Source organism: Mustela erminea, chromosome 4 (assembly GCF_009829155.1).
Source record: "Mustela erminea isolate mMusErm1 chromosome 4, mMusErm1.Pri, whole genome shotgun sequence".
Classification (NCBI taxonomy): domain Eukaryota; kingdom Metazoa; phylum Chordata; class Mammalia; order Carnivora; family Mustelidae; genus Mustela; species Mustela erminea.
This window is the reverse complement of record NC_045617.1, coordinates 46390324-46409435: the sequence shown is the minus strand read 5'-3', so window position 1 is coordinate 46409435 and position 19112 is coordinate 46390324. Positions and strand designations below refer to the sequence as shown.

At 36.0% G+C, this 19112-nt stretch overlaps 1 protein-coding gene across 10 annotated transcripts in view; it reads left to right on the top strand.

Moving 5' to 3' along the window:
- The window catches only part of DOP1A (DOP1 leucine zipper like protein A), a 102661-nt gene that overhangs the window by 46775 nt on the left and 36774 nt on the right, over positions 1–19112 (top strand). For 7 of the 10 annotated variants that reach the window (XM_032339169.1, XM_032339167.1, XM_032339161.1 and 4 more), the window contains 10 exons: positions 3822–3921; positions 4673–4782; positions 5689–5797; positions 6997–7117; positions 8696–8815; positions 10725–10839; positions 11228–11257; positions 11575–11808; positions 17196–17823; positions 18488–18762. In XM_032339169.1, the coding sequence (XP_032195060.1) occupies positions 3822–3921; positions 4673–4782; positions 5689–5797; positions 6997–7117; positions 8696–8815; positions 10725–10839; positions 11228–11257; positions 11575–11808; positions 17196–17823; positions 18488–18762 (1842 nt within the window). The remainder of the gene's footprint in view (positions 1–3821; positions 3922–4672; positions 4783–5688; positions 5798–6996; positions 7118–8695; positions 8816–10724; positions 10840–11227; positions 11258–11574; positions 11809–17195; positions 17824–18487; positions 18763–19112) is intronic. The other 3 variants (XM_032339168.1, XM_032339165.1, XM_032339166.1) reach the window with 2 other exon arrangements.

The window sequence follows — 19112 nt, the reverse complement described above, 5'->3', positions numbered from 1 at the left end:
CATGACCCAAGCCGAAGGCAGCAGCCCAAACCACTGAGCCACCCAGGCGCCCCTAAAATTTTTTTTTAAAGAGAAATTTTGTTTTTGTTTTCAAAATATGATTTGGAGACATTAGTATTTTTTAAGAAAAAAAATTTTTTTTAATTTATTTGAGATTGAGAGAGCAAGCACATGTGCAGAGGGGAAGGGAGAGGGAGAGAAGGAGACTCCCTGCTGAGCATGGAGCCAGACAGGGGGCTTGATCCCACAACCTTAAGATTGTGACCTGAGCCAAAATCAAGAGTCCAACACTTGAAAAAAAAAAAAAAAAAAAGAAAGAAAGAAAGAAAAAAAGAGAGAGTCCAATGCTTGATCATCTGAACTACTCAGGCACCCCAAGACATTCATACTTTTCAGGATTTGTGAAAATACCTGTAATCTTCATATCTGATGTTAGATCAGCAGTTCTCAACTGCTTTAGTTTTAGGACCCTATTACACTCTTTAAAAATATTGAGGATCCTGGGGTGCCTGGGTGACTGAGCTGGTGAAGCATCTGCCTTCGGCTCAGGACATGATCTCAGGGTCCTGGAATCACGCCTCATGTCCAACTCCTCCCCCCTGCTCGTATGCTCTCTCTCACTCTCTGCCTCTCAAATAAATAAATAAAAATGATGATCCTGGGGCACCTGGGTGGCTCAGTTGGTTAAGTGTCTGACTCTTGATTTTGGCTCAGAATGATCTCAGGGTTTCAATGTCCTGGGATGAAACCCCACTTGGGCTCCCCACTGAGTGGGGAGTCTGCCTGAGGATTCTCTCTCTCTTCTTCGTCTGTTCCTTCCCCTGCTCATATGCTTGCTTGCACGTGTGTGCCTGCTCGCTCGCTCTCTGTATAAAATAAATAAGTCTTGAAAAAGAATATTGAGGATCCTAAAAAAATTCTTTTGCTGATGTAGGTTATATCTGTTTAAATCATTAGAAATTAAAACTGAGAGATTTTTAAATATTTACTAATTCATTTAAATACAACAGGTAACAGATGACTCAGTCAGTTTGGGCATCTGCCTTCAGCTCAGGTCATGATTTTGGGGACCTGGGCCTCAGTCCCAAGTTGGGCTGTTTGCTAGGTGGGGAGTCTGCTTCTCCTTCTGTGCTCTCTCTCTTTCAAATTACTAGGTGAAATCTTAAAAATAAATAAATAGAAATAAAGATAACAGTAACAAAGTTATCATGTTTGTCTAGATAACATTTTATAAACTAACTTTGCCAACACATTAAAAAAATTGGTGAATAGAGAGAGTAGCATTGTTTTATTTTTCCACAAATTAATATCTGGTCTAATAGTACAGAGCAGAATCTGCTTCTGCGATCAGTCTTATGGTTTTTTTCTTTTGGTTTAAATATATGGAAAAAAAAATCTCTCACTGATACATAATTGGAAGAGAGGAAGGTTTCAGTAGTCTTTTGTTGTTGTTGTTAAAATTGTTAAAACAGCATATTCTTCTATACTACACCAAAGCTCAGTAAGCTGTAGTTCTAAGAAAATTAATTGCAATATGGAATCTGAAACCAAATCAATGAACTTTTCATATTCTGTTTCATGAAAATCTGCTGATCTGTCTTGTACTTTGAATACATCTTTTACCCAAATAAGGTTTTGTTTCTTTGCTGGGCATGGGGTGGGGCTTGAACTCAGGACCCTGAGATCAAGAGCTTAGGTCAGGAGTTAGTCGCTCGACCAACTGAGCCACCCAGGCGCCCTCAGACATGCTTTTGTAACATCATGATTGGTTATTTGGAAATGCTACTTCAGTGAATTATGCAAATCTTCCAGAGATTAACCAAATAACAGACTATCACATTGCTTACTACTACCACCAATCTCATGGGCAAAGTTTTTTAGGTATTGGGAAGCTTTCAAGCTTATTTAATTTAATTCAGTATGTACTATGTCAAGCCAAATACAGATTTTCTAAAATTCTAATTTTCTTGGGGTGCCTTGCTGGCTCAGTTGGTAGAGCATATGACTCTTGATCCTAGGTTTAAGTTTGAGCCCCATGTTAGGTGTAGAGATTACTTAAAAATAAAATCTTGAAAATACTTCTAGTTTTCTCTTGGAAATTAGATGAAAAATGAAGCTCAAAATTTATTATCTGTATTAATTGTTTTTCTTGAACTGACAGTCTCACTTTATTTTTGAGAAAATACTGCCATGTGTTCAAGCCTGAATAATTGTAGTTTGTATCATCAGTCCCTCTTTCAGTTAAAAGTGGTACAAAAATGGGTAGTACACCTCACAATTCAAACAGTTACTCAGGTGCTCTTCCTCAAGATACCGTCATGTAATGTCAAAGTGTTTTGTGTATACTCCCCATTTCATTCCACAATATTAAAAGACTTCTGTGCAGGGGCTAGTATTTAACAAAATAAACTTTTTTCTGCTTCATTTACAACATTCCTAAGTGAAACTGACTTTTTCCCCTTTGTTTTTAATTTTACTGTAAGTACATGAGAGTAAAAAATCCCCTGTCTCCAAGTACAGTAGATGCCACTGCTGTATTTCTTCTGTTCATGCTCAGGTGCCTCAGGTTCACCCAGTATTCCTGGATCACAGCAAATGTCAACACATCTCAGAGGGCAGATAGCATTGTGAAATTGTTAGAAATTTAGTTTTTACCTCGTGGACCTCCTGTAAGGGTTTTAGAAATCCCCAGAAGTTCAGGAACCACACTTTGCTTAGAATTGCTTAGATTAATAAACTCAGATGAGTGACCACTTTTTCAGCTATTGATGATCTGTGTTCTGTAACATCTCAGTTAAATTTCTAAGATTCCATTAAAACAAATAAACTGAGTAAATCCTTTTCCACTACTGTCAAGAAGCATAGTACTGAAAAGTTGACAAGTCAGTGATTAATAAGTCTCTTCTCAAAAAAAAAAAAAAAAAAGTCCACTCTCTATTCAGATGAGTCACTAACCAGGTATTTGAATTTGGTTAAGTACTCAAGCCCCATGAGGCTCTGGGTTTTTATTCTAGAGTGATTTTTAGACTAGTTGATTTCCACATTACCTTCTAATGTTCAGATTCCAAGATTCCATTCTAAAGTGATTATCTAGTAATATCCTTAAAATTAATAGCTATTTAATTAGCTGCCTTCCTTTTATTTTTCTTTTAACTTCACCTCTTTTAGCTAAAACCAAACCTTCATTAGGAAATCATTTTTTGAACATCTAATAAGGCTGTTAGGAAAAGAAAAAAATGAATTTTCTCTTAAGAAGATCTGGAGTAAAATTTAAAAAATAAGATGTGTTAAAGGTGGATGTGGGTACAAAAGCATTCATTATATTGTTTTTCTATTTTTCTATATGTTTGAAAGACTACCACATAAAAATGTTTAAAAGGTTAGAAAATGAAAGACTTGGAATTGATGAAGATAGTGAGCTTCTAACATAATTACTGGCAGTTGACACCAGTATGAATATGAAAGACTGATTTTCTTGAATCTGTTTTATTTTGCTCCATTTTTGTTTGATTGTTTTGTGTCGGATCTTGCTAATGTTGGATAGGATAAAGAACTTTAAACTGGAGATTAGCATAATTGAATTATGCAACTAAATAGCTGTGCTACCTTTTCTTACTGATTTGTAAAATCAGTAATTTTTCCTGATCTGTAAAATGGAAGTAATCATTCCTGTGTTTGAACAGTCAGATCAGTCCTATATGAAACTACCTCCCAAGCCCTAACATTCTGAGTATATTGCAAGGTGGGATTGTTTTAAAGGGTAAAGAAAGGAATGTGTTTTTGTATAGGATTAAGTACAACCACATTTCTAATTTTTTCAGGCCACTCGACCAGATATGATCAGGATCTTGTCAGCAGCCCTTCACGTAGTACTGAGGAGGGATATGTCCCTGAACCGGAGACTTTATGCATGGCTTCTTGGTAGGTGTTTGATGTGTATGGTCTTAGCTGAGGAAAGACAGAGGGAAATTTGCCATACATAAGTATTATCAAGTTGTGTGTATATCCTAAATGAAGAAATTCGTAGTCTGCCTCAATAGACAATAAAAATATAAATAGTGTGTTATATGAAGAAATTTCAAAATCTTCTAAACAATTAGAGGCTATCTTAAACCATAAGTCATGTTTCCTTTGACAAGATTTTTCTCTTACAAATTGAGGCTGTTATACTGTGAGTATATAGACAAAGAAAGATAAATTAATAACTGAAGTAATAACATAATTTCCAAGACTTTGAAGTCATCAGAGGAATCAGAACAATTACTATTAACCTGCACATGGTTCCTTACCTGTCTCGCACTCAAGCAGTAAGTTCCTCGTTCTTCCATACTTTCTGTGAGTGTTTGGCCTGTCTTCACAACTCCTTACAGCCCAGAGTGAAAAGCTACAATGTAATTTTTCTTGGATTTTCTGAATCTTCAGTTATTTCACACTTCATAAGATTGAAAAAAAAAAAATAGAGGATAATGCTAGAAGAATACTATGATACTTATGTATTGAATTGATTTCCCTTTATTAAACTATCTAAAATGATCTCTCTTGCTGACATTGATTGGGCTACTAATTGGTAAGTGTTTGGTGCTGTTTTTGAGATATTTGCTGTTTTGGTATTTAATGAACAACAGTTTTGAGAATTCCATTTTAATTTTTTGTGCTGTTTGTTTCCATGGAGGTTTTGATAACAACGGTGCTATCATAGGACCCAGAAGCACAAGACACAGTAATCCTGAAGAACATGCCACTTATTATTTCACTACCTTTTCAAAAGAATTGTTGGTCCAGGTAATGAATGCTTTCACTCTATTTTTTGGTTACCCCTGATCAATGGAGTTACTCAGCAAATCTAAGAAAAGGTCCTGCCTGAATTAGTTCATCATTGAGGGGTGGAGACAAGGCTCACAAATATCCTAAGAATGACTATAACGAATAAATGATTACAGTAAAATGAGTAAGTAATCTTAAGATAGACTCTGTAAGTTCAGAAATTTTTTCTTAACTTTGTTCTCATGACTTTATTAATACGTAGTTTCATCTTCTCACCTGTCTGCCCTATGAATTGGAGCTCTTCCAAAAATGAGCTAGGACCTGTGTTATTTTTCCTCTGAAGTCTCATGGAAATTTGGGTTGCAAGAGGAATCTAAATGTGGTAAAACTACTATTGTAATGGGAAGCTTAAAATGAGCCATAGTTTTCTTTTATTTTTACTTTAATTATAAGATAATCAAGAAAACTTAAAACAAACAAAATAAATGGCATTTGAAGCATTTTTAAATGAGTGAGGTTTTAAGAATATAGCTTTGAGTTACCAGTGGGAAGACAATTGCATAGTAGCAGACACTGTCATGGTTCTGTGGCATACTTTGGGGCCTGTTGATGATATTAAATAGAAACTTTTTAATCTTTCAGGCGAAAAGTCAAAATAACTCATAAATTTATTTTTTTAGATTTTTTAATTTAACTTTTCCACTTTTTTCTAGAGAAAATGTAAGCACTCTTTTTTTCCCTCCAGACAATTGAATATTAACTTTTTTTCCCCGCCTTGGCAGGGGAAAAAGCTAACTTCAATGAGAGAACTTCAGAAAAGCACTAGATGTAAATCTCCATTATGGTCATACTTAAATTATTTCTTAAGAAGACGTCTTTGCATCTGTTTATTTAAATGACTAATATACTTTTTCTTTTTTAAAGGCAATGGTGGGGATCTTACAAGTGAATGGATTTGGAGAAGAGAGCACTTTAATGCAGGATCTAAAACCTTTTCGTATTTTAATCAGTTTACTTGACAAACCTGAGCTAGGTAATATATACCGTCCTAGGGCAAAAGATCATGTGTGGTTGTTTTGTACTGTTTCATAATAAAAATAAGACAAAGTCATTACATAGAGAAATTTCTATATTTTGAGGTGACTTTCAAATACAAGTTCTCAACAATTCTTACTTCAAATTTACTGTAGAACAGTAAGAGATACAGATGTATACATCCAAGCCATATGTTCTCATATTTTATCTTATGCTATGTATGTACTATATATACACTATATATATTTTACCTTGTACTCTATATTTAATGGAGGAGTCATCTTAAAGATACTATCTAAGCTCTTCTTAATCCTGATTAAGTTACTGAAGCATTTATGATTTGTCATGACTGTGTCTTAGAGTTCACAAGATTCAGGGACTAGACAGACATATCTGGGTTCTGTCCCTCAGCTTGATTCCCCACATCCCCCTTGTTTTGTGTGTTTTCCCTGTCTTCTTTGTATATTTCCCAGATATTAGATATCTCTATTGGGAAGTTCGTTATGACACGTGAGAGAGAAATTAAGAAAAACCAAAAATATTAGAAACAATTAAGTGAAATAATAAAGTATGTAATTTTATTAAGTTACATGCAAGTGTTTTAGCAAATATTCATGTCTTCTCACTAACTCTTAAAATATAAATGAAGAATTTTAAATATAAAAATAATTTGATTTGCATTGTTGGCGTTGAGAATTTATTTTAGCTATTGTGAGTTAATAGGTGAAGTCCAGAAGTTTTTTTAAGGAGATTAGCATCTGTTGTAGCAAAATTTGCCTTGTGCATTTTTGTATCATTTAATATAAGTATTTATTGAATACTCACTGTATTCTGGGAACTATGCTTCTCACCTTACAAATATTTTTTCCCAATCCTGTAACAACCCTGTAAGTTTGGTATTATCTTCATTCTAGATGAGAAACCAGAGCTCAGAGAAGTTAAATAACTTTTCCAAAGATATTGCTATTAACTGCCAAAACACACTTCCTTGATTTTGTAATTTTTGTTATGTCAGCCTATTGGTAAGCAAACATTTGTTCAGCTCAAAATGCAAAAGTTCAGTATAGCTTCCAGAAAAAAAAAATTTTTTTTTCAAAATACTAGTTTTAAAGCATCCTGTGATCAGGCCAATTTGTAAATAATCCTGATGTGTCAATGCTAATTAATTATTGTCCTTAATATGTATATTAATTTTAGGACCTGTAATCCTGGAAGATGTCCTAATTGAAGTATTTAGAACATTATATTCTCAGTGCAAAGCAGAATTGGATCTTCAAATGGAGCCACCCTTCAGCAAGGATCATACTCAGTTAAGCAGGTGGATTACCAGAAACCTAATAAGCATATGTTCTCGCTTATTAATACTCATGAAGTACACACTGCTCTTATTAATATTCATGAAGTAGACACTACTCTATGAAATTTTTGTTCTGAATGATTACATCTGATTTTAAATATGACTGTATTTGGCAGTGTGAACTCTCATAATTAACTGCACTGATCTTTCAAACAGGCATTTTACAGCCTGGCTACTATACAGTGGAACTACCACATTCCAGGGTTGGTTCTCAATCTGTCTCGTTAGAATACTGAAGTTTAGCAATTAATGTGAAGATATAGATTCCAGGCAGTTTATTCACACTTTCCAAACTCAGAAGTGATTAACTGCCACATGTCAGTTGGGGATGAAAATTGTACCTTGCTTGGTACTAGGCTTGGTTGTTTGCATGGGGCTGTGCGTCTTGGTTACTTGACACACTCAGGAGACCAAATTATAGTTCAGAAGATTGACCATAGAGTTAAATGAGTCAAAGGGCACCAGCTGTTCTTTCAACAGGTTTTTTTTTTTTTTCAAATTATGGTTATTTCTTCTTACAGGCATATATATATATATATATATATATATATATATATATATGTATGTATGTATTTTTCAATCCCTGGGGAAAGTCATGTAATTTTAGTATATGCTTTTCTCCAAGTCAGTGGTAGATTCATGTTGACATGGTCTTACTTTTTCATTTCTTCTCTACTTTCAGCAGCCTGCCTGTCTTCCAGTCTCATCTATCATTATGACAAAGGTTTCAAGACTATAGTTACTTTTACTGAATTTGCATTCCATTTGTGTCTCCTTCATGGACTTTGGAGATAACCTGGGCTTTCCTAAAACACAGTTTTACATATTAAAACATTTTTAGACAGTTTTTGATTTCTGATAAATATTCCTGTAATTTTTGTTTGAGAAGTTAATATTGACTACCTTGGTACTCAGTTTCATTCTGTATTCTGCCTGATAATCTGTATTGCCCTATAGAATATTTAGTTAGTCTTTCATGCTATAATATGCTAGTTGTATTGATAGTACCTCACTATATATAAAAACAACTGTTATAATTGTTTTATGGTTGGCAGGAGATGGTAGGTAGGTGGGTGCTTTATAGTCCAGAGGTTCCCCACTTGAAATAAGTTATTTTTCTCTGATGGAATTTCCATAATCTTTTAATTTCAGTAATCAGCAATTTACAGTATTGTTTTTCAGCTAAGAATAATGATTTTCAAGGGAAACAAAAGAATGTAATGCCAAATTAACAGGCACTCAAAGTTCAAAAAAGCTTGCTCTTCTTTGGCTGAAAGCACAGATATTTTTTCTTATAGGCTAATTCCTGATCTTGATCATACATTTGAGTTATGAAAACCTGAATTTGGAATAGTAACTACACATAAAGTGATAAAATGTCAATGTATAAAAATTACTTGTGGCCATTTTTTCACTAGCAAGTGTTCTAGCAGCTGCCTAGGAATATGTACTACCCTAACAACATTGCACTCAAATTTAATTCTGAAAAAAAATGAATGTTAGTATTTCTTAGTTTTTGTTTCTCTTTTTCTTTTTTAGTAAATTAAGGGAAAATAAGAAAACAGCAGAGCTGATTAAAACTGCCAACCTTCTCTTTAATTCCTTTGAGCCTTATTATATGTGGGATTACGTTGCACGTTGGTTTGAAGAATGTTGTAGGTATGTCAAACTGTTCTATTTGTTTTAATTTAATAGCATCCAAAGTCGATTTTTTTTAAGTTCAGTCTAATGAAAAGAATGTTCTTTTATTTTATATATATATATATATATAAAATATGTTATATAGATATATATTTTTTTTACTGCTACTGACAACTGTTAATTATTTAATAACCATAATCTGGCTCTGTCATGTCACTCTAGAACGTAGAATTATTGATCGTATAATCTTAGAATCGAAAAGTTTAGAAAGCAAGTTATTTAGTTACCAGTATAAATGATAGATTTGCCCTCTCCAATCTATAATAATCTGGTTTTTCTTCATTGTAAAGAAAATAACAAAATTTGTGGCTGCTACCTCAGTACACTTTACAAAAATGATTCCCACTTTTAATAACAAATTCCTTGGCCATTCTTGTGTTTTTAAAATCTTGGAACCAGCCCATTTTGTCACTGTTGAGTGATAAATGCCCTCTACCTCTTAGGGCATAAGGTTTAAAAACTTCGAAAACCCAAGAATACTGGTGAACCTGAGTGGAATCTCTGGATTCTAGACCAAATCCTCTCAGAACCAGATTAACCTCTCAAGTCTTGGGAGCATGTAGTCAAAAGTAAGCATGTGCAATCTTGGAATAAGAAGTCATTTAAAAATACAAAACAGTAATCCCTATGATGATTTAGAAAGTTGTTTGCTTACTCATTCAGCAGATAATGAGCTCCTCGGAATACAGACAGTCCGAGTCTTTCAGAGACCTTACAGTGGGAACAAGTCAAACATGCACATGCTTATTCCTAGTATTAAATTAAAAATTACCTTGGGGCACCTGGGTGGCTCAGTTGGTTAAGCCTTTGGCTCAGATCATGATCCCAGGGTCCTAGGGTTAAGCCCTCTCATGTCTTCAGACCCCTTGATTATCAGGGAGCCTGCTTCTCCCTCTTTCTCTGTATCTCCCCCCTCCACCCCCGTTTGTGTTTTCTTTCTTCCTCTCTCTCTCTCTTACATAAATAAATAGTCTCTTTTTAAAAAGTTATAGATGCCTTAATAGATTAAAATGTGGTAGCAATATTGAGGAAATTATGAATATCTTTTTGCCACCCAGTCATGGCCTGGGTTTCCACCTTCATTTCTACATTCACAAAGACTCATCTGCCTTTATTTACCTTCTGTACTATGCCCTGAACACACAGGGCCTGAGCTGTCACTCCTGCTGCTGAACCTTCACTTGTGTTATTTCTTCTAAAATACTCTTCCCCCATCTGGGAGGTCCTACAGGGAAGTGACCCACTTTTCAGTAACCTTCCATGACTCCCTCAAATCTCCCATCAGAATCAACTCCTACACTGCCAAATTGGTATATTTATTTGTCTATATGCTTATATTTTTGCTGGTTAGGGACTCTATCATATTCTTTGTATCTTCAGAGTGTATTGTCTTATATAGAACTAATATGATTTAAAGTGAATGTTTGTTGGAGGAATGAGCAGAAGAGGCTTCCTGGAGGAGATGTTTGATCTTAAACCATGAAGCATGGGTGCATTCTGGATTTGAGAGAATGGGGTTGAGGGAGGACAAGTTGGTATTTTTTAAAAAAGCCCTGAGGTTATCAGTCAAGGAGCAAATAATCCATTTTAACTAGGAGATGATAAGTGTAGTGGGAGCAAGTCCAAAAAAGTGAGATCTACCCAGAACGCTTGGAAGTGCAAGATGGGGGTTCCAGGGAGTTTAAACCATTAGGAATTTTGCTTTGTAAATTTTCCACTTGGAGTTAAGTGTCCTGGGGAAAGGGAATATTCACAGGAATATCATTGTGTGTGTCCCAGTGTTGACTCTCATTAAAAAGAAATCACATATATGTGATATGAATATTCATATCACTTATACTTGATAAAGTGAATTTTGTCCTTTTAGGAGGACATTGCACGCCAGACTTCAGATTGGACCTGGAGATAGTAGTGAGTCATCTGAATTACAGCTGACGAATTTCTGCTTACTGGTGGATTTTTTGTTGGATATAGTTTCTTTGGTAAGACCACCTTGGTTTAAAAAAAAAAAAAAAGTATTGGGGAAATGTAATAACATAGTTCAGGTATTTCATGTTGGAGACAGACTTCATCTTTAAATAAATTTCATCTTTAAAGTTAAATTGATTTTTTTCCCTTTGGCTTAGCTTTGTTTTTTCATAAATTTTTCCAAGTGCTTTGTCCTCTGACATATATAGGATATACATAAATAAGTCTTATGTACTCCTTGGAATATACTTCATAGCTGCGTGTTATTGAAATCTTTAATGTTTAGTGTATAGTGGTCTAATGCTGCATTTATACTCATTAATAATTCTTTCTATTAAATGAAGACTGTTGGAAATCTTTTCTCCTTTTCTCTCCTCAATTCTTTGCTTTCTCATTTTGAAGCCTACTAGAAGTATGAGGGTGCTGTGTCAGGTATGACATTTGGCCTGTCTTTTGTCTTTAACTGATTGTATTTGCTTTTTTTATATTATAATTCTGTAACATAGCAAATTAAACTGGGGTTATTTTATAATATATACCTTGAAGTACTTAAATTGAGAATTTGGCAACAAATTATTTAAGGCAGTAATAAAATGAGCATACAATGTTCCTTAAGAGCATGATATGTATAAAATATTACAGAGGAGTAAAATTATTTCTTTTGTTATATACATTAAAAATAAGTGAAGTAATAGAATTTGGGGTTTATACATTATACGAACTTTTGTCATTTCACTTTCCATCATCAGGAGACTTATATTGAAATCCAGACAGAACATTTGCCCCAGTTGCTGCTCAGGATGATTTCTGCCCTGACAAGCCATCTCCAGACATTGCACTTGACTGAGCTTACAGATTCACTCAGGCTCTGCTCAAAGATCCTTAGCAAGGTTCAACCTCCACTCTTATCTGCCAGCACTGGAGGTGTGTTGCAGTTTTCAAGTGGGCAGAGCAACTCAGTCAAAGAATGGGAAGACAAAAAGGTAAGGTGTGCTATTATTTTTGGGATTAGACCAATTATATTTCTTCAAAGCAGAATATTTTATATATAGTCATTTAAACATTAGTGAATTTTTTCTAGATTCAAGTGTTGTGGTTCCAGAATTCCCTGCACTTTCTATTCTTTGTAAATGTAATCAACCCAGAGAACATTTCTGGACTTTGATCCTGTTAAATGCCCCTAATATTTTAGAAATTAGCTTTAGCCACATCAGAGGCTTAATGCAGGTGCAGGGGCAGAGTTTAAGGAAGGAGCAAGCTGATCTGGTTCTGAGCAGCCTTGGGAAGTACAGCCAGACCTCCTGTCAACAAGGGGAGACACACATTTCAAGGCTACAGATTATAACAATGCTCAGAGGTCTGGCAGTTTCCAGGAGAAACAGCCTGCCTCTTTCTTCCTTCCCTAGGTACCTATTTTAGTTTAATTTCTAAGAAATTAAGTCTAATTTACCCTACCGTTCTCAGGTCTTTCATTTTTATATTATATTACCGTTTGACAATGTTTCCATAAAGATCATGGCAACGGATCCTCAAAATGCCTGGAGAGGTAGACAGGTCACATATTGTGTTTTGGGGTTTTTAAAAATATTTTTATTTATTTATTTGACAGAGAGAGAGCTTACAAGTAGGCAGAGAGGCAGGCAGAGAGACGGGGGAAGCAGACTCCCTGCCAAGCAGAGAGCCCAATGTGGGGTTTGATCCCAGGACCCTGAGATCATGACCTGAGCCCAAGGCAGATACTTAACCCACTGAGTCACCCAGGTGCACGTAGTCTTCCAGATTCTTACTGCTACTTTTATGACGTTGAATAGAATTATACTAATTTTAATGTCTGGCCATAGTATCATACTTAAAACACCTGTGATGCATCGATGGGAAAAAAACATGTATGTAATTCCATTGAGTTTAGGCACAGTGGCTGTATTTTAAGACAAAGGTTTAAAATTTTCTAGTTTTCAAGGTTCCTTACCTAAATCCTGGGTTTGTATAGTTGCCCTTACTTTTTCAGTAAGGTGTTTTTTTTTTTAAGGTTTTGCTTTTTTTTTTTTTTTTCCAGCTAGGCAAAATATTTTATCAGGAGAGTCTAATATAACCTTTCCCGTCAAGTATTATCCTAAAATTAATCCTAAATTAATTCGTATGAAATGAATGTCACTGACCCACAATCAATTTAAATATATCCCAGGATCATCCTACATAAACTAAAACCAGTCTTTTATTTTCCTTCCTACCTGCTTATTATTTATATGTGACATATATACTGATTCTTTTGGAGAATTTATTTTGTTCTGCTATTTCCTTAATTTTTGGCTTTAGGATCTTCTTAGAAATTAAACTAAAATAGGTACTAACTGCTTTGGAGTATTGTCTTGTTTTTGTTGTTTTTTGAATGAGATTAGTTTGAGGAGGGGGAGGACCTCAGGATTCTCTCAATAGCATATCAAATATGTGAATATTTACCATTAGAAAATATCTGGAGGCACTTCTTTTTTTTTTTTTTTAATAATTTTTTATTTTTTATAAACATATATTTTTATCCCCAGGGGTACAGGTCTGTGAATCACCAGGTTTACACACTTCACAGCACTCACCAAAGCACATACCCTCCCCAATGTCCATAATCCCACCCCCTTCTCCCAAACCCCCTCCCCCCAGCAACCCTCAGTTTGTTTTGTGAGATTAAGAGTCACTTACGGTTTGTCTCCCTCCCAATCCCATCTTGTTTCATTTATTCTTCTCCTACCCACTTAAGCCCCCATGTTGCATCACCACTTCCTCATATCAGGGAGATCATATGATAGTTGTCTTTCTCTGCTTGACTTATTTCGCTAAGCATGATACGCTCTAGTTCCATCCATGTAGTCGCAAATGGCAAGATTTCATTTCTTTTGATGGCTGCATAGTATTCCATTGTGTATATGTACCACATCTTCTTGATCCATTCATCTGTTGATGGACATCTAGGTTCTTTCCATAGTTTGGCTATTGTGGACATTGCTGCTATAAACATTCGGGTGCACGTGCCCCTTTGGATCACTACGTTTGTATCTTTACGGTAAATACCCAATAGTGCAATTGCTGGGTCATAGGGCAGTTCTATTTTCAACATTTTGAGGAACCTCCATGCTGTTTTTATCTGGAGGCACTTCTTGATGGTTACAGGTTAAAGTAAATGGGAACATCTACTCATATTAAGTGAAGGATAATTAAATACACTTTTTTTTTTTTAACATAATGGTTCATTAACCTGAGAGTACGCTTTTCCCTCTCTCTCTGGTTTTCTTCTATATTCTCAGGCCTTAAGATGTTATTTACTTTTTTTTTTTTTTAACTGAAACATAATGGTATTGTCTTCACTGAAATGTCTAAAATTTATCATATTTGAAAGCTAAGGGTATTTTCTTTATTCCTTTTAAAAGTGTAGGTGAAGTAATGATTCTTTTAAAAGAATTGTGACTCTAATTTTATCTATATGCACTTAGCACATTTTTATAAAATCAGTGTATTAGATATCTATAACCAAATGTCCAAGACACGTCATTTTTTTCTCTTTTCAGAAAGACGTTTTATTGTAAAATAATCTGAAACATAGTTACATAATACAGACCATGCAACTAAATAAATGTATACAAGTTTAACTGAATTTATAGCTTGAATTCTCTTAATGTAATGCTCATTGTTTTATGATCCTGATATGAAAAAGATTAATATACAAATAACTTTACAATAAGTTAATGACAGTTTTATCATTTAAATAAGACTTCTTTTCAAAAAGGTATTAATATAAGGTTTTAGATGGCCTTTAGCCTTTCAAGTAGAAATGTCAACAGTTCGATTCTGATAGCTGCCTCTGAAGTTTGGGATTATAACAAAAAGTTCTCATACTATTATAGCAGTAAGCTATGGTAAAAATATCATGAACTTTAGAATCACCTAAGCTAAGCTCATCTAATAACTACTAACCTTATTTGTCACGTACACTTGGGCAGGTTTTGTTTTTAACTTTAGTGTGCTTACCTTCGAAACAGAGAAAACAACCTCTTTATCCATTACCCACTCTGTATTCAGTGGTGAAGTAGACACAGTCCCTGTCTTCCTGACCCATTTTTGCTAGTTGGGAGACACACATTAAACAAATAATTGCACATTTAATTATAGTTGTGATAAACACATGAAGGAAAATATAGAGTGATAGGAATATGGAAAATACTGTGATCTGACCTTGATTGTGGGTGTAAGGAAGGCTTTCATAAAGAAGGATTGTTTGAGGGAAGCCCTAGAGAATTGGGGGTGGGATGAGGTAGAAAGAAGAGAGCTCTTGGGAGAAGAAGAAGCATTCCCAAAGCCTCTTTGGCAGAAAGGAATGCTGTGCACACAGCAAGGGGAAATGCAGTCTTGAGATAGGCAAGGGCTAGGTCATACAGGGCCTTTCACTATACGGGGGCTTTTAGTCTTTATTTTGGAAGCAGTGGGAAGATGCTGAAGGGTTAAAAGGCAAGTGACAGGAGTGCCTGGGTGGCTCAGTGGGTTAAAGCCTCTGCCTTCGGCTCAGGTCATGATCCCAGGGTCCTGGGATCAAGCCCCGCATCGGGCTCTCTGCTCAGCAGGGAGCCTGCTTCCTCCTCTCTCTGACTGCCTCTCCGCCTACTTGTAATCTCTGTCTGTCAAATAAATAAATAAAATTAAAAATATATATATTAAAAAAAAAAAGGCAAGTGACATAACATGATTTGTGTAATAGATAAATTACTTAGCAGTGTGCGGCATGGATCTCAAACAGCGTGGATATGGGGAGACCAGTAGTGCAGGTAACAGGTGGTGGTAACATGCTAAGAAGATGGGGGCGTGGAGACAGAAATAAATGGATTAGCTGTACATGTGAGAGCAAACAATCAGTAAGCCCTAGTAATGGATTGGTGAGAGTAATGAGTGATCACTAAAATTTATTGAGTGCTTAACTAACTGGCAGGCACTGGGCTGTGTGCTTTAGATATACTGTGTTAATCCTAACAGCAACTGTGAAATGTAGGAACTGTTGTTATCTCAGTTATATTTATCAGGAGTCTTAGGTTTAGAGATGTTAACTTGCCAAGCTAGTTAAGTGGCAGAACCGTAGCTGACTCATGGACAGTCACCTTCAGCACAGTTCGAAGTGGATGTAGGGGAAGTGTGAAGGAGAGGTGGAGAGGATCCCAAGAATCTCGCCTAGGTTTCTGTCTTCTGATTTGATGGATGGTGGTTGCCATTCACTGAAGCAAGGAGCGCTGGGGGAGACCCAGCTTCCTAGCAGCAGAATATTTAGTTTTTATCTTCAGTAAGATCACTTTCTAGTTACTAAAAAGTCCTCTTTTGCAAATTTAACTTCTACTCCGGCACAGTCCCAAAACAATTCATGATATGTACTTTTGTTCCCTTAAACTAAGTCAGAAAATAGGCTTGGTGATTGTACTGCTCCTATCTTTGTAGGAAGGGGATGGTTACTGCATTCCAGCCGTACTCTAGCAGCTGGTCTTTCATTAATATTTTAATTGTCTTCCTGTCTTTTCCTTCAGATCACAAACTATTCCTTTCATTCCTAGTACCTAATACAGTGTCTGGCACACAACGTGGGGTCAGTAACTGTTTGTTGAAAGAATGTAAGATTAATGGCACACATTTAAATAGTACTTTATGCAGAAATTTCACATTCTTGGGTTCTGAACAGATAACCTATTAGACTTTATTTCTAGTTTTTAAAATTTTTCATTCCTGGGGCGCCTGGGTGGCTCAGTGGGTTAAGCCGCTGCCTTTGGCTCAGGTCATGATCTCAGGGTCCTGGGATCGAGTCCCACATCGGGCTCTCTGCTCGGCAGGGGGCCTGCTTCCCTTCCTCTCTCTCTGTGATCTCTTCCCTTCCTCTCTCCTACTGTGATCTCTCTCTCTGTCAAATAAATAAATAAATAAAATCTTAAAAAAAAAAATTTTTTTTTCATTCCTTGCATTGTTGAGACATTAGGGAAGTGATTTCATGAAGTAGACTGAATATATTGTCAGTCATTTGAAAACAAGGACTATGGATCCTACAGATTTGTGCATATACATATTTTGCCCTCAAGAACCCAGCCTTACTACCCATGTAGTAAATAATAAATACTTAGCACTTGATTTTATATTAATATATTCATTAGACCCATACCACTATTTTCTAATGATTATCATAGACATATGAATCGGTGGTAGAAACTATTCTAAGATTCATCTGGATACGTAAGACAAAGTTTTAAATCATCTAATCCAAACTGACTTCTCTTAAAACATGGCCATTTAAAATTTTTAATTTCTAATATACAGATGTAACCACTTAGCCTTTGCTGTTTTTAATATCTATCAGGTCTCATCAGTTTCTCTTGAAAATCCTACTGAAGTGTTTGAAGATGGAGAAAATCCACCAAGTAGTCGATCATCAGAGAGCGGATTCACTGAGTTTATACAGTATCAGGCAGACCGAAGTGATGACATTGACAGAGACCTGAGTGAGGGGCAGGGGACAGCTGCCATCCCCATTGGCAGTACATCCTCTGAGACAGAAACGGCCTCCACTGTGGGATCTGAAGAAACCATCATCCAGCCCCCTTCCATAGTCACTCAGGGGACAGCACCTCGAAGTGGGAAGACAGCCCAAAAAACTGCAATGCAGTGCTGCTTGGAGTATGTCCAGCAGTTTCTCACCAGACTTATCAACCTCTACATCATTCAGGGTAACACTTTTTCTCAGGCTTTGGCTGCAGAGCATCCAGGGGATCTCAGTCGAGAACGAGAGCAAGGAGAGACTCCCAAATGGGACAGAGATTCGCATGGAGATGTGAAAGACAGAAACATAAGTAAACAGAAAACGTCAAAAGAATACCTCTCTGCCTTCCTCTCTGCTTGTCAGCTCTTACTGGAGTGCTCCAGTTTCCCAGTTTACATTGCTGAAGGGAACCATACCTCAGACTTGCATTCTGAAAAATCAGAAACTGGTAAGGTCATCTTGGCTTTATTTAAATATTTTTTATGGCACCTTTTTTTTTTTTTTTTAAGGAGCACTCAGATATTAAAACTGGGACCTTTTTTTTAGCCAGTTAGTTTCATAAAGTGTTATTTAATATTTGTAGATTTTTCTAATGAAATATTATCTTTATGGAGAGATATATATTGACATTGGAAAATGTTGTGATTTTGATGTCTTTCACAGTTTGCGTGCAAATGAGTAGAAACTAAGAAGGACATTAACTCCTTTCTCTGGAGAAAAGTAATGCAACTTTTAGATCCATTGGTTTCCTTTATTAAGACTAGTATCATATATGTTTACCATTATTTAATTTTTATATATGTACACGCATAGTGCAATGGGTACTATGAGTGCTACATAATGTGTGTTGATTAATGTACCATTTTTTCAGGACAGAGAAAAAGATTCATGACTTGGCATAAGAAAATTACATACTAAAAAAGTTCATGAAATTCTTGTTGCTGTTTTATTTTCTTAAAGCTCCAGTCTAGGTGAGAAACCATGGTTTTACTAACAGATCAAGGCCTGAAGGTAGTAAGAAAAGGTGCTTTGTTTTTTTTTAAATTAACCTAGAAGTTAGTATGTAAGATTTAGCAGGATGAACCCTGTTGGTTTCCGTCTTTTCGTTTCAGACTGGGAGCACGTGCAGCCTCCGCTGTGGCTTCAGACTCTGATGAATGCTTGCAGCCAAGCAAGTGATTTCAGTGTGCAGAGTGTTGCTATTTCATTAGTCATGGACCTGGTGGGACTGACACAGTCTGTGGCCATGGTCACCGGGGAAAACATCAACAGCGTGGAGCCTGCCCCACCCTTAAGTCCAAACCAAGGAAGGGTAGCAGTGGTTATTAGACCTCCCCTCACTCCGGGCAATCTGCGATACATAGCTGAGAAGACTGAATTTTTCAAGGTAAATTCTAAGTACATACATGACTAAGATGGTACTTGACATACTTTGCTTAGCTGAGATTTTAAAGATGGTAATCAGGCTTCATTGAATACCTCTTCGTATTATACTGCACAGAAAAAGACCAATACCATCCTTACTCTGTACTGCTTTGCCAGTCTTGTCCCCAGTTCCGTGAGAGGGAAGAAGATAAGGAGGAGAGGAGATGGAGATGAGGTTAGGGAAGGCAAGTATCAGGGCTCTAAAGCACAGAGGGGATGATTTCAGCTAAAAAAGAAGTAGGATCATTTACTCAGTAAAACTTATTTCCATATGTTGTAGTGATGACACTTGTGATTTTCGTAGAGTCGAGT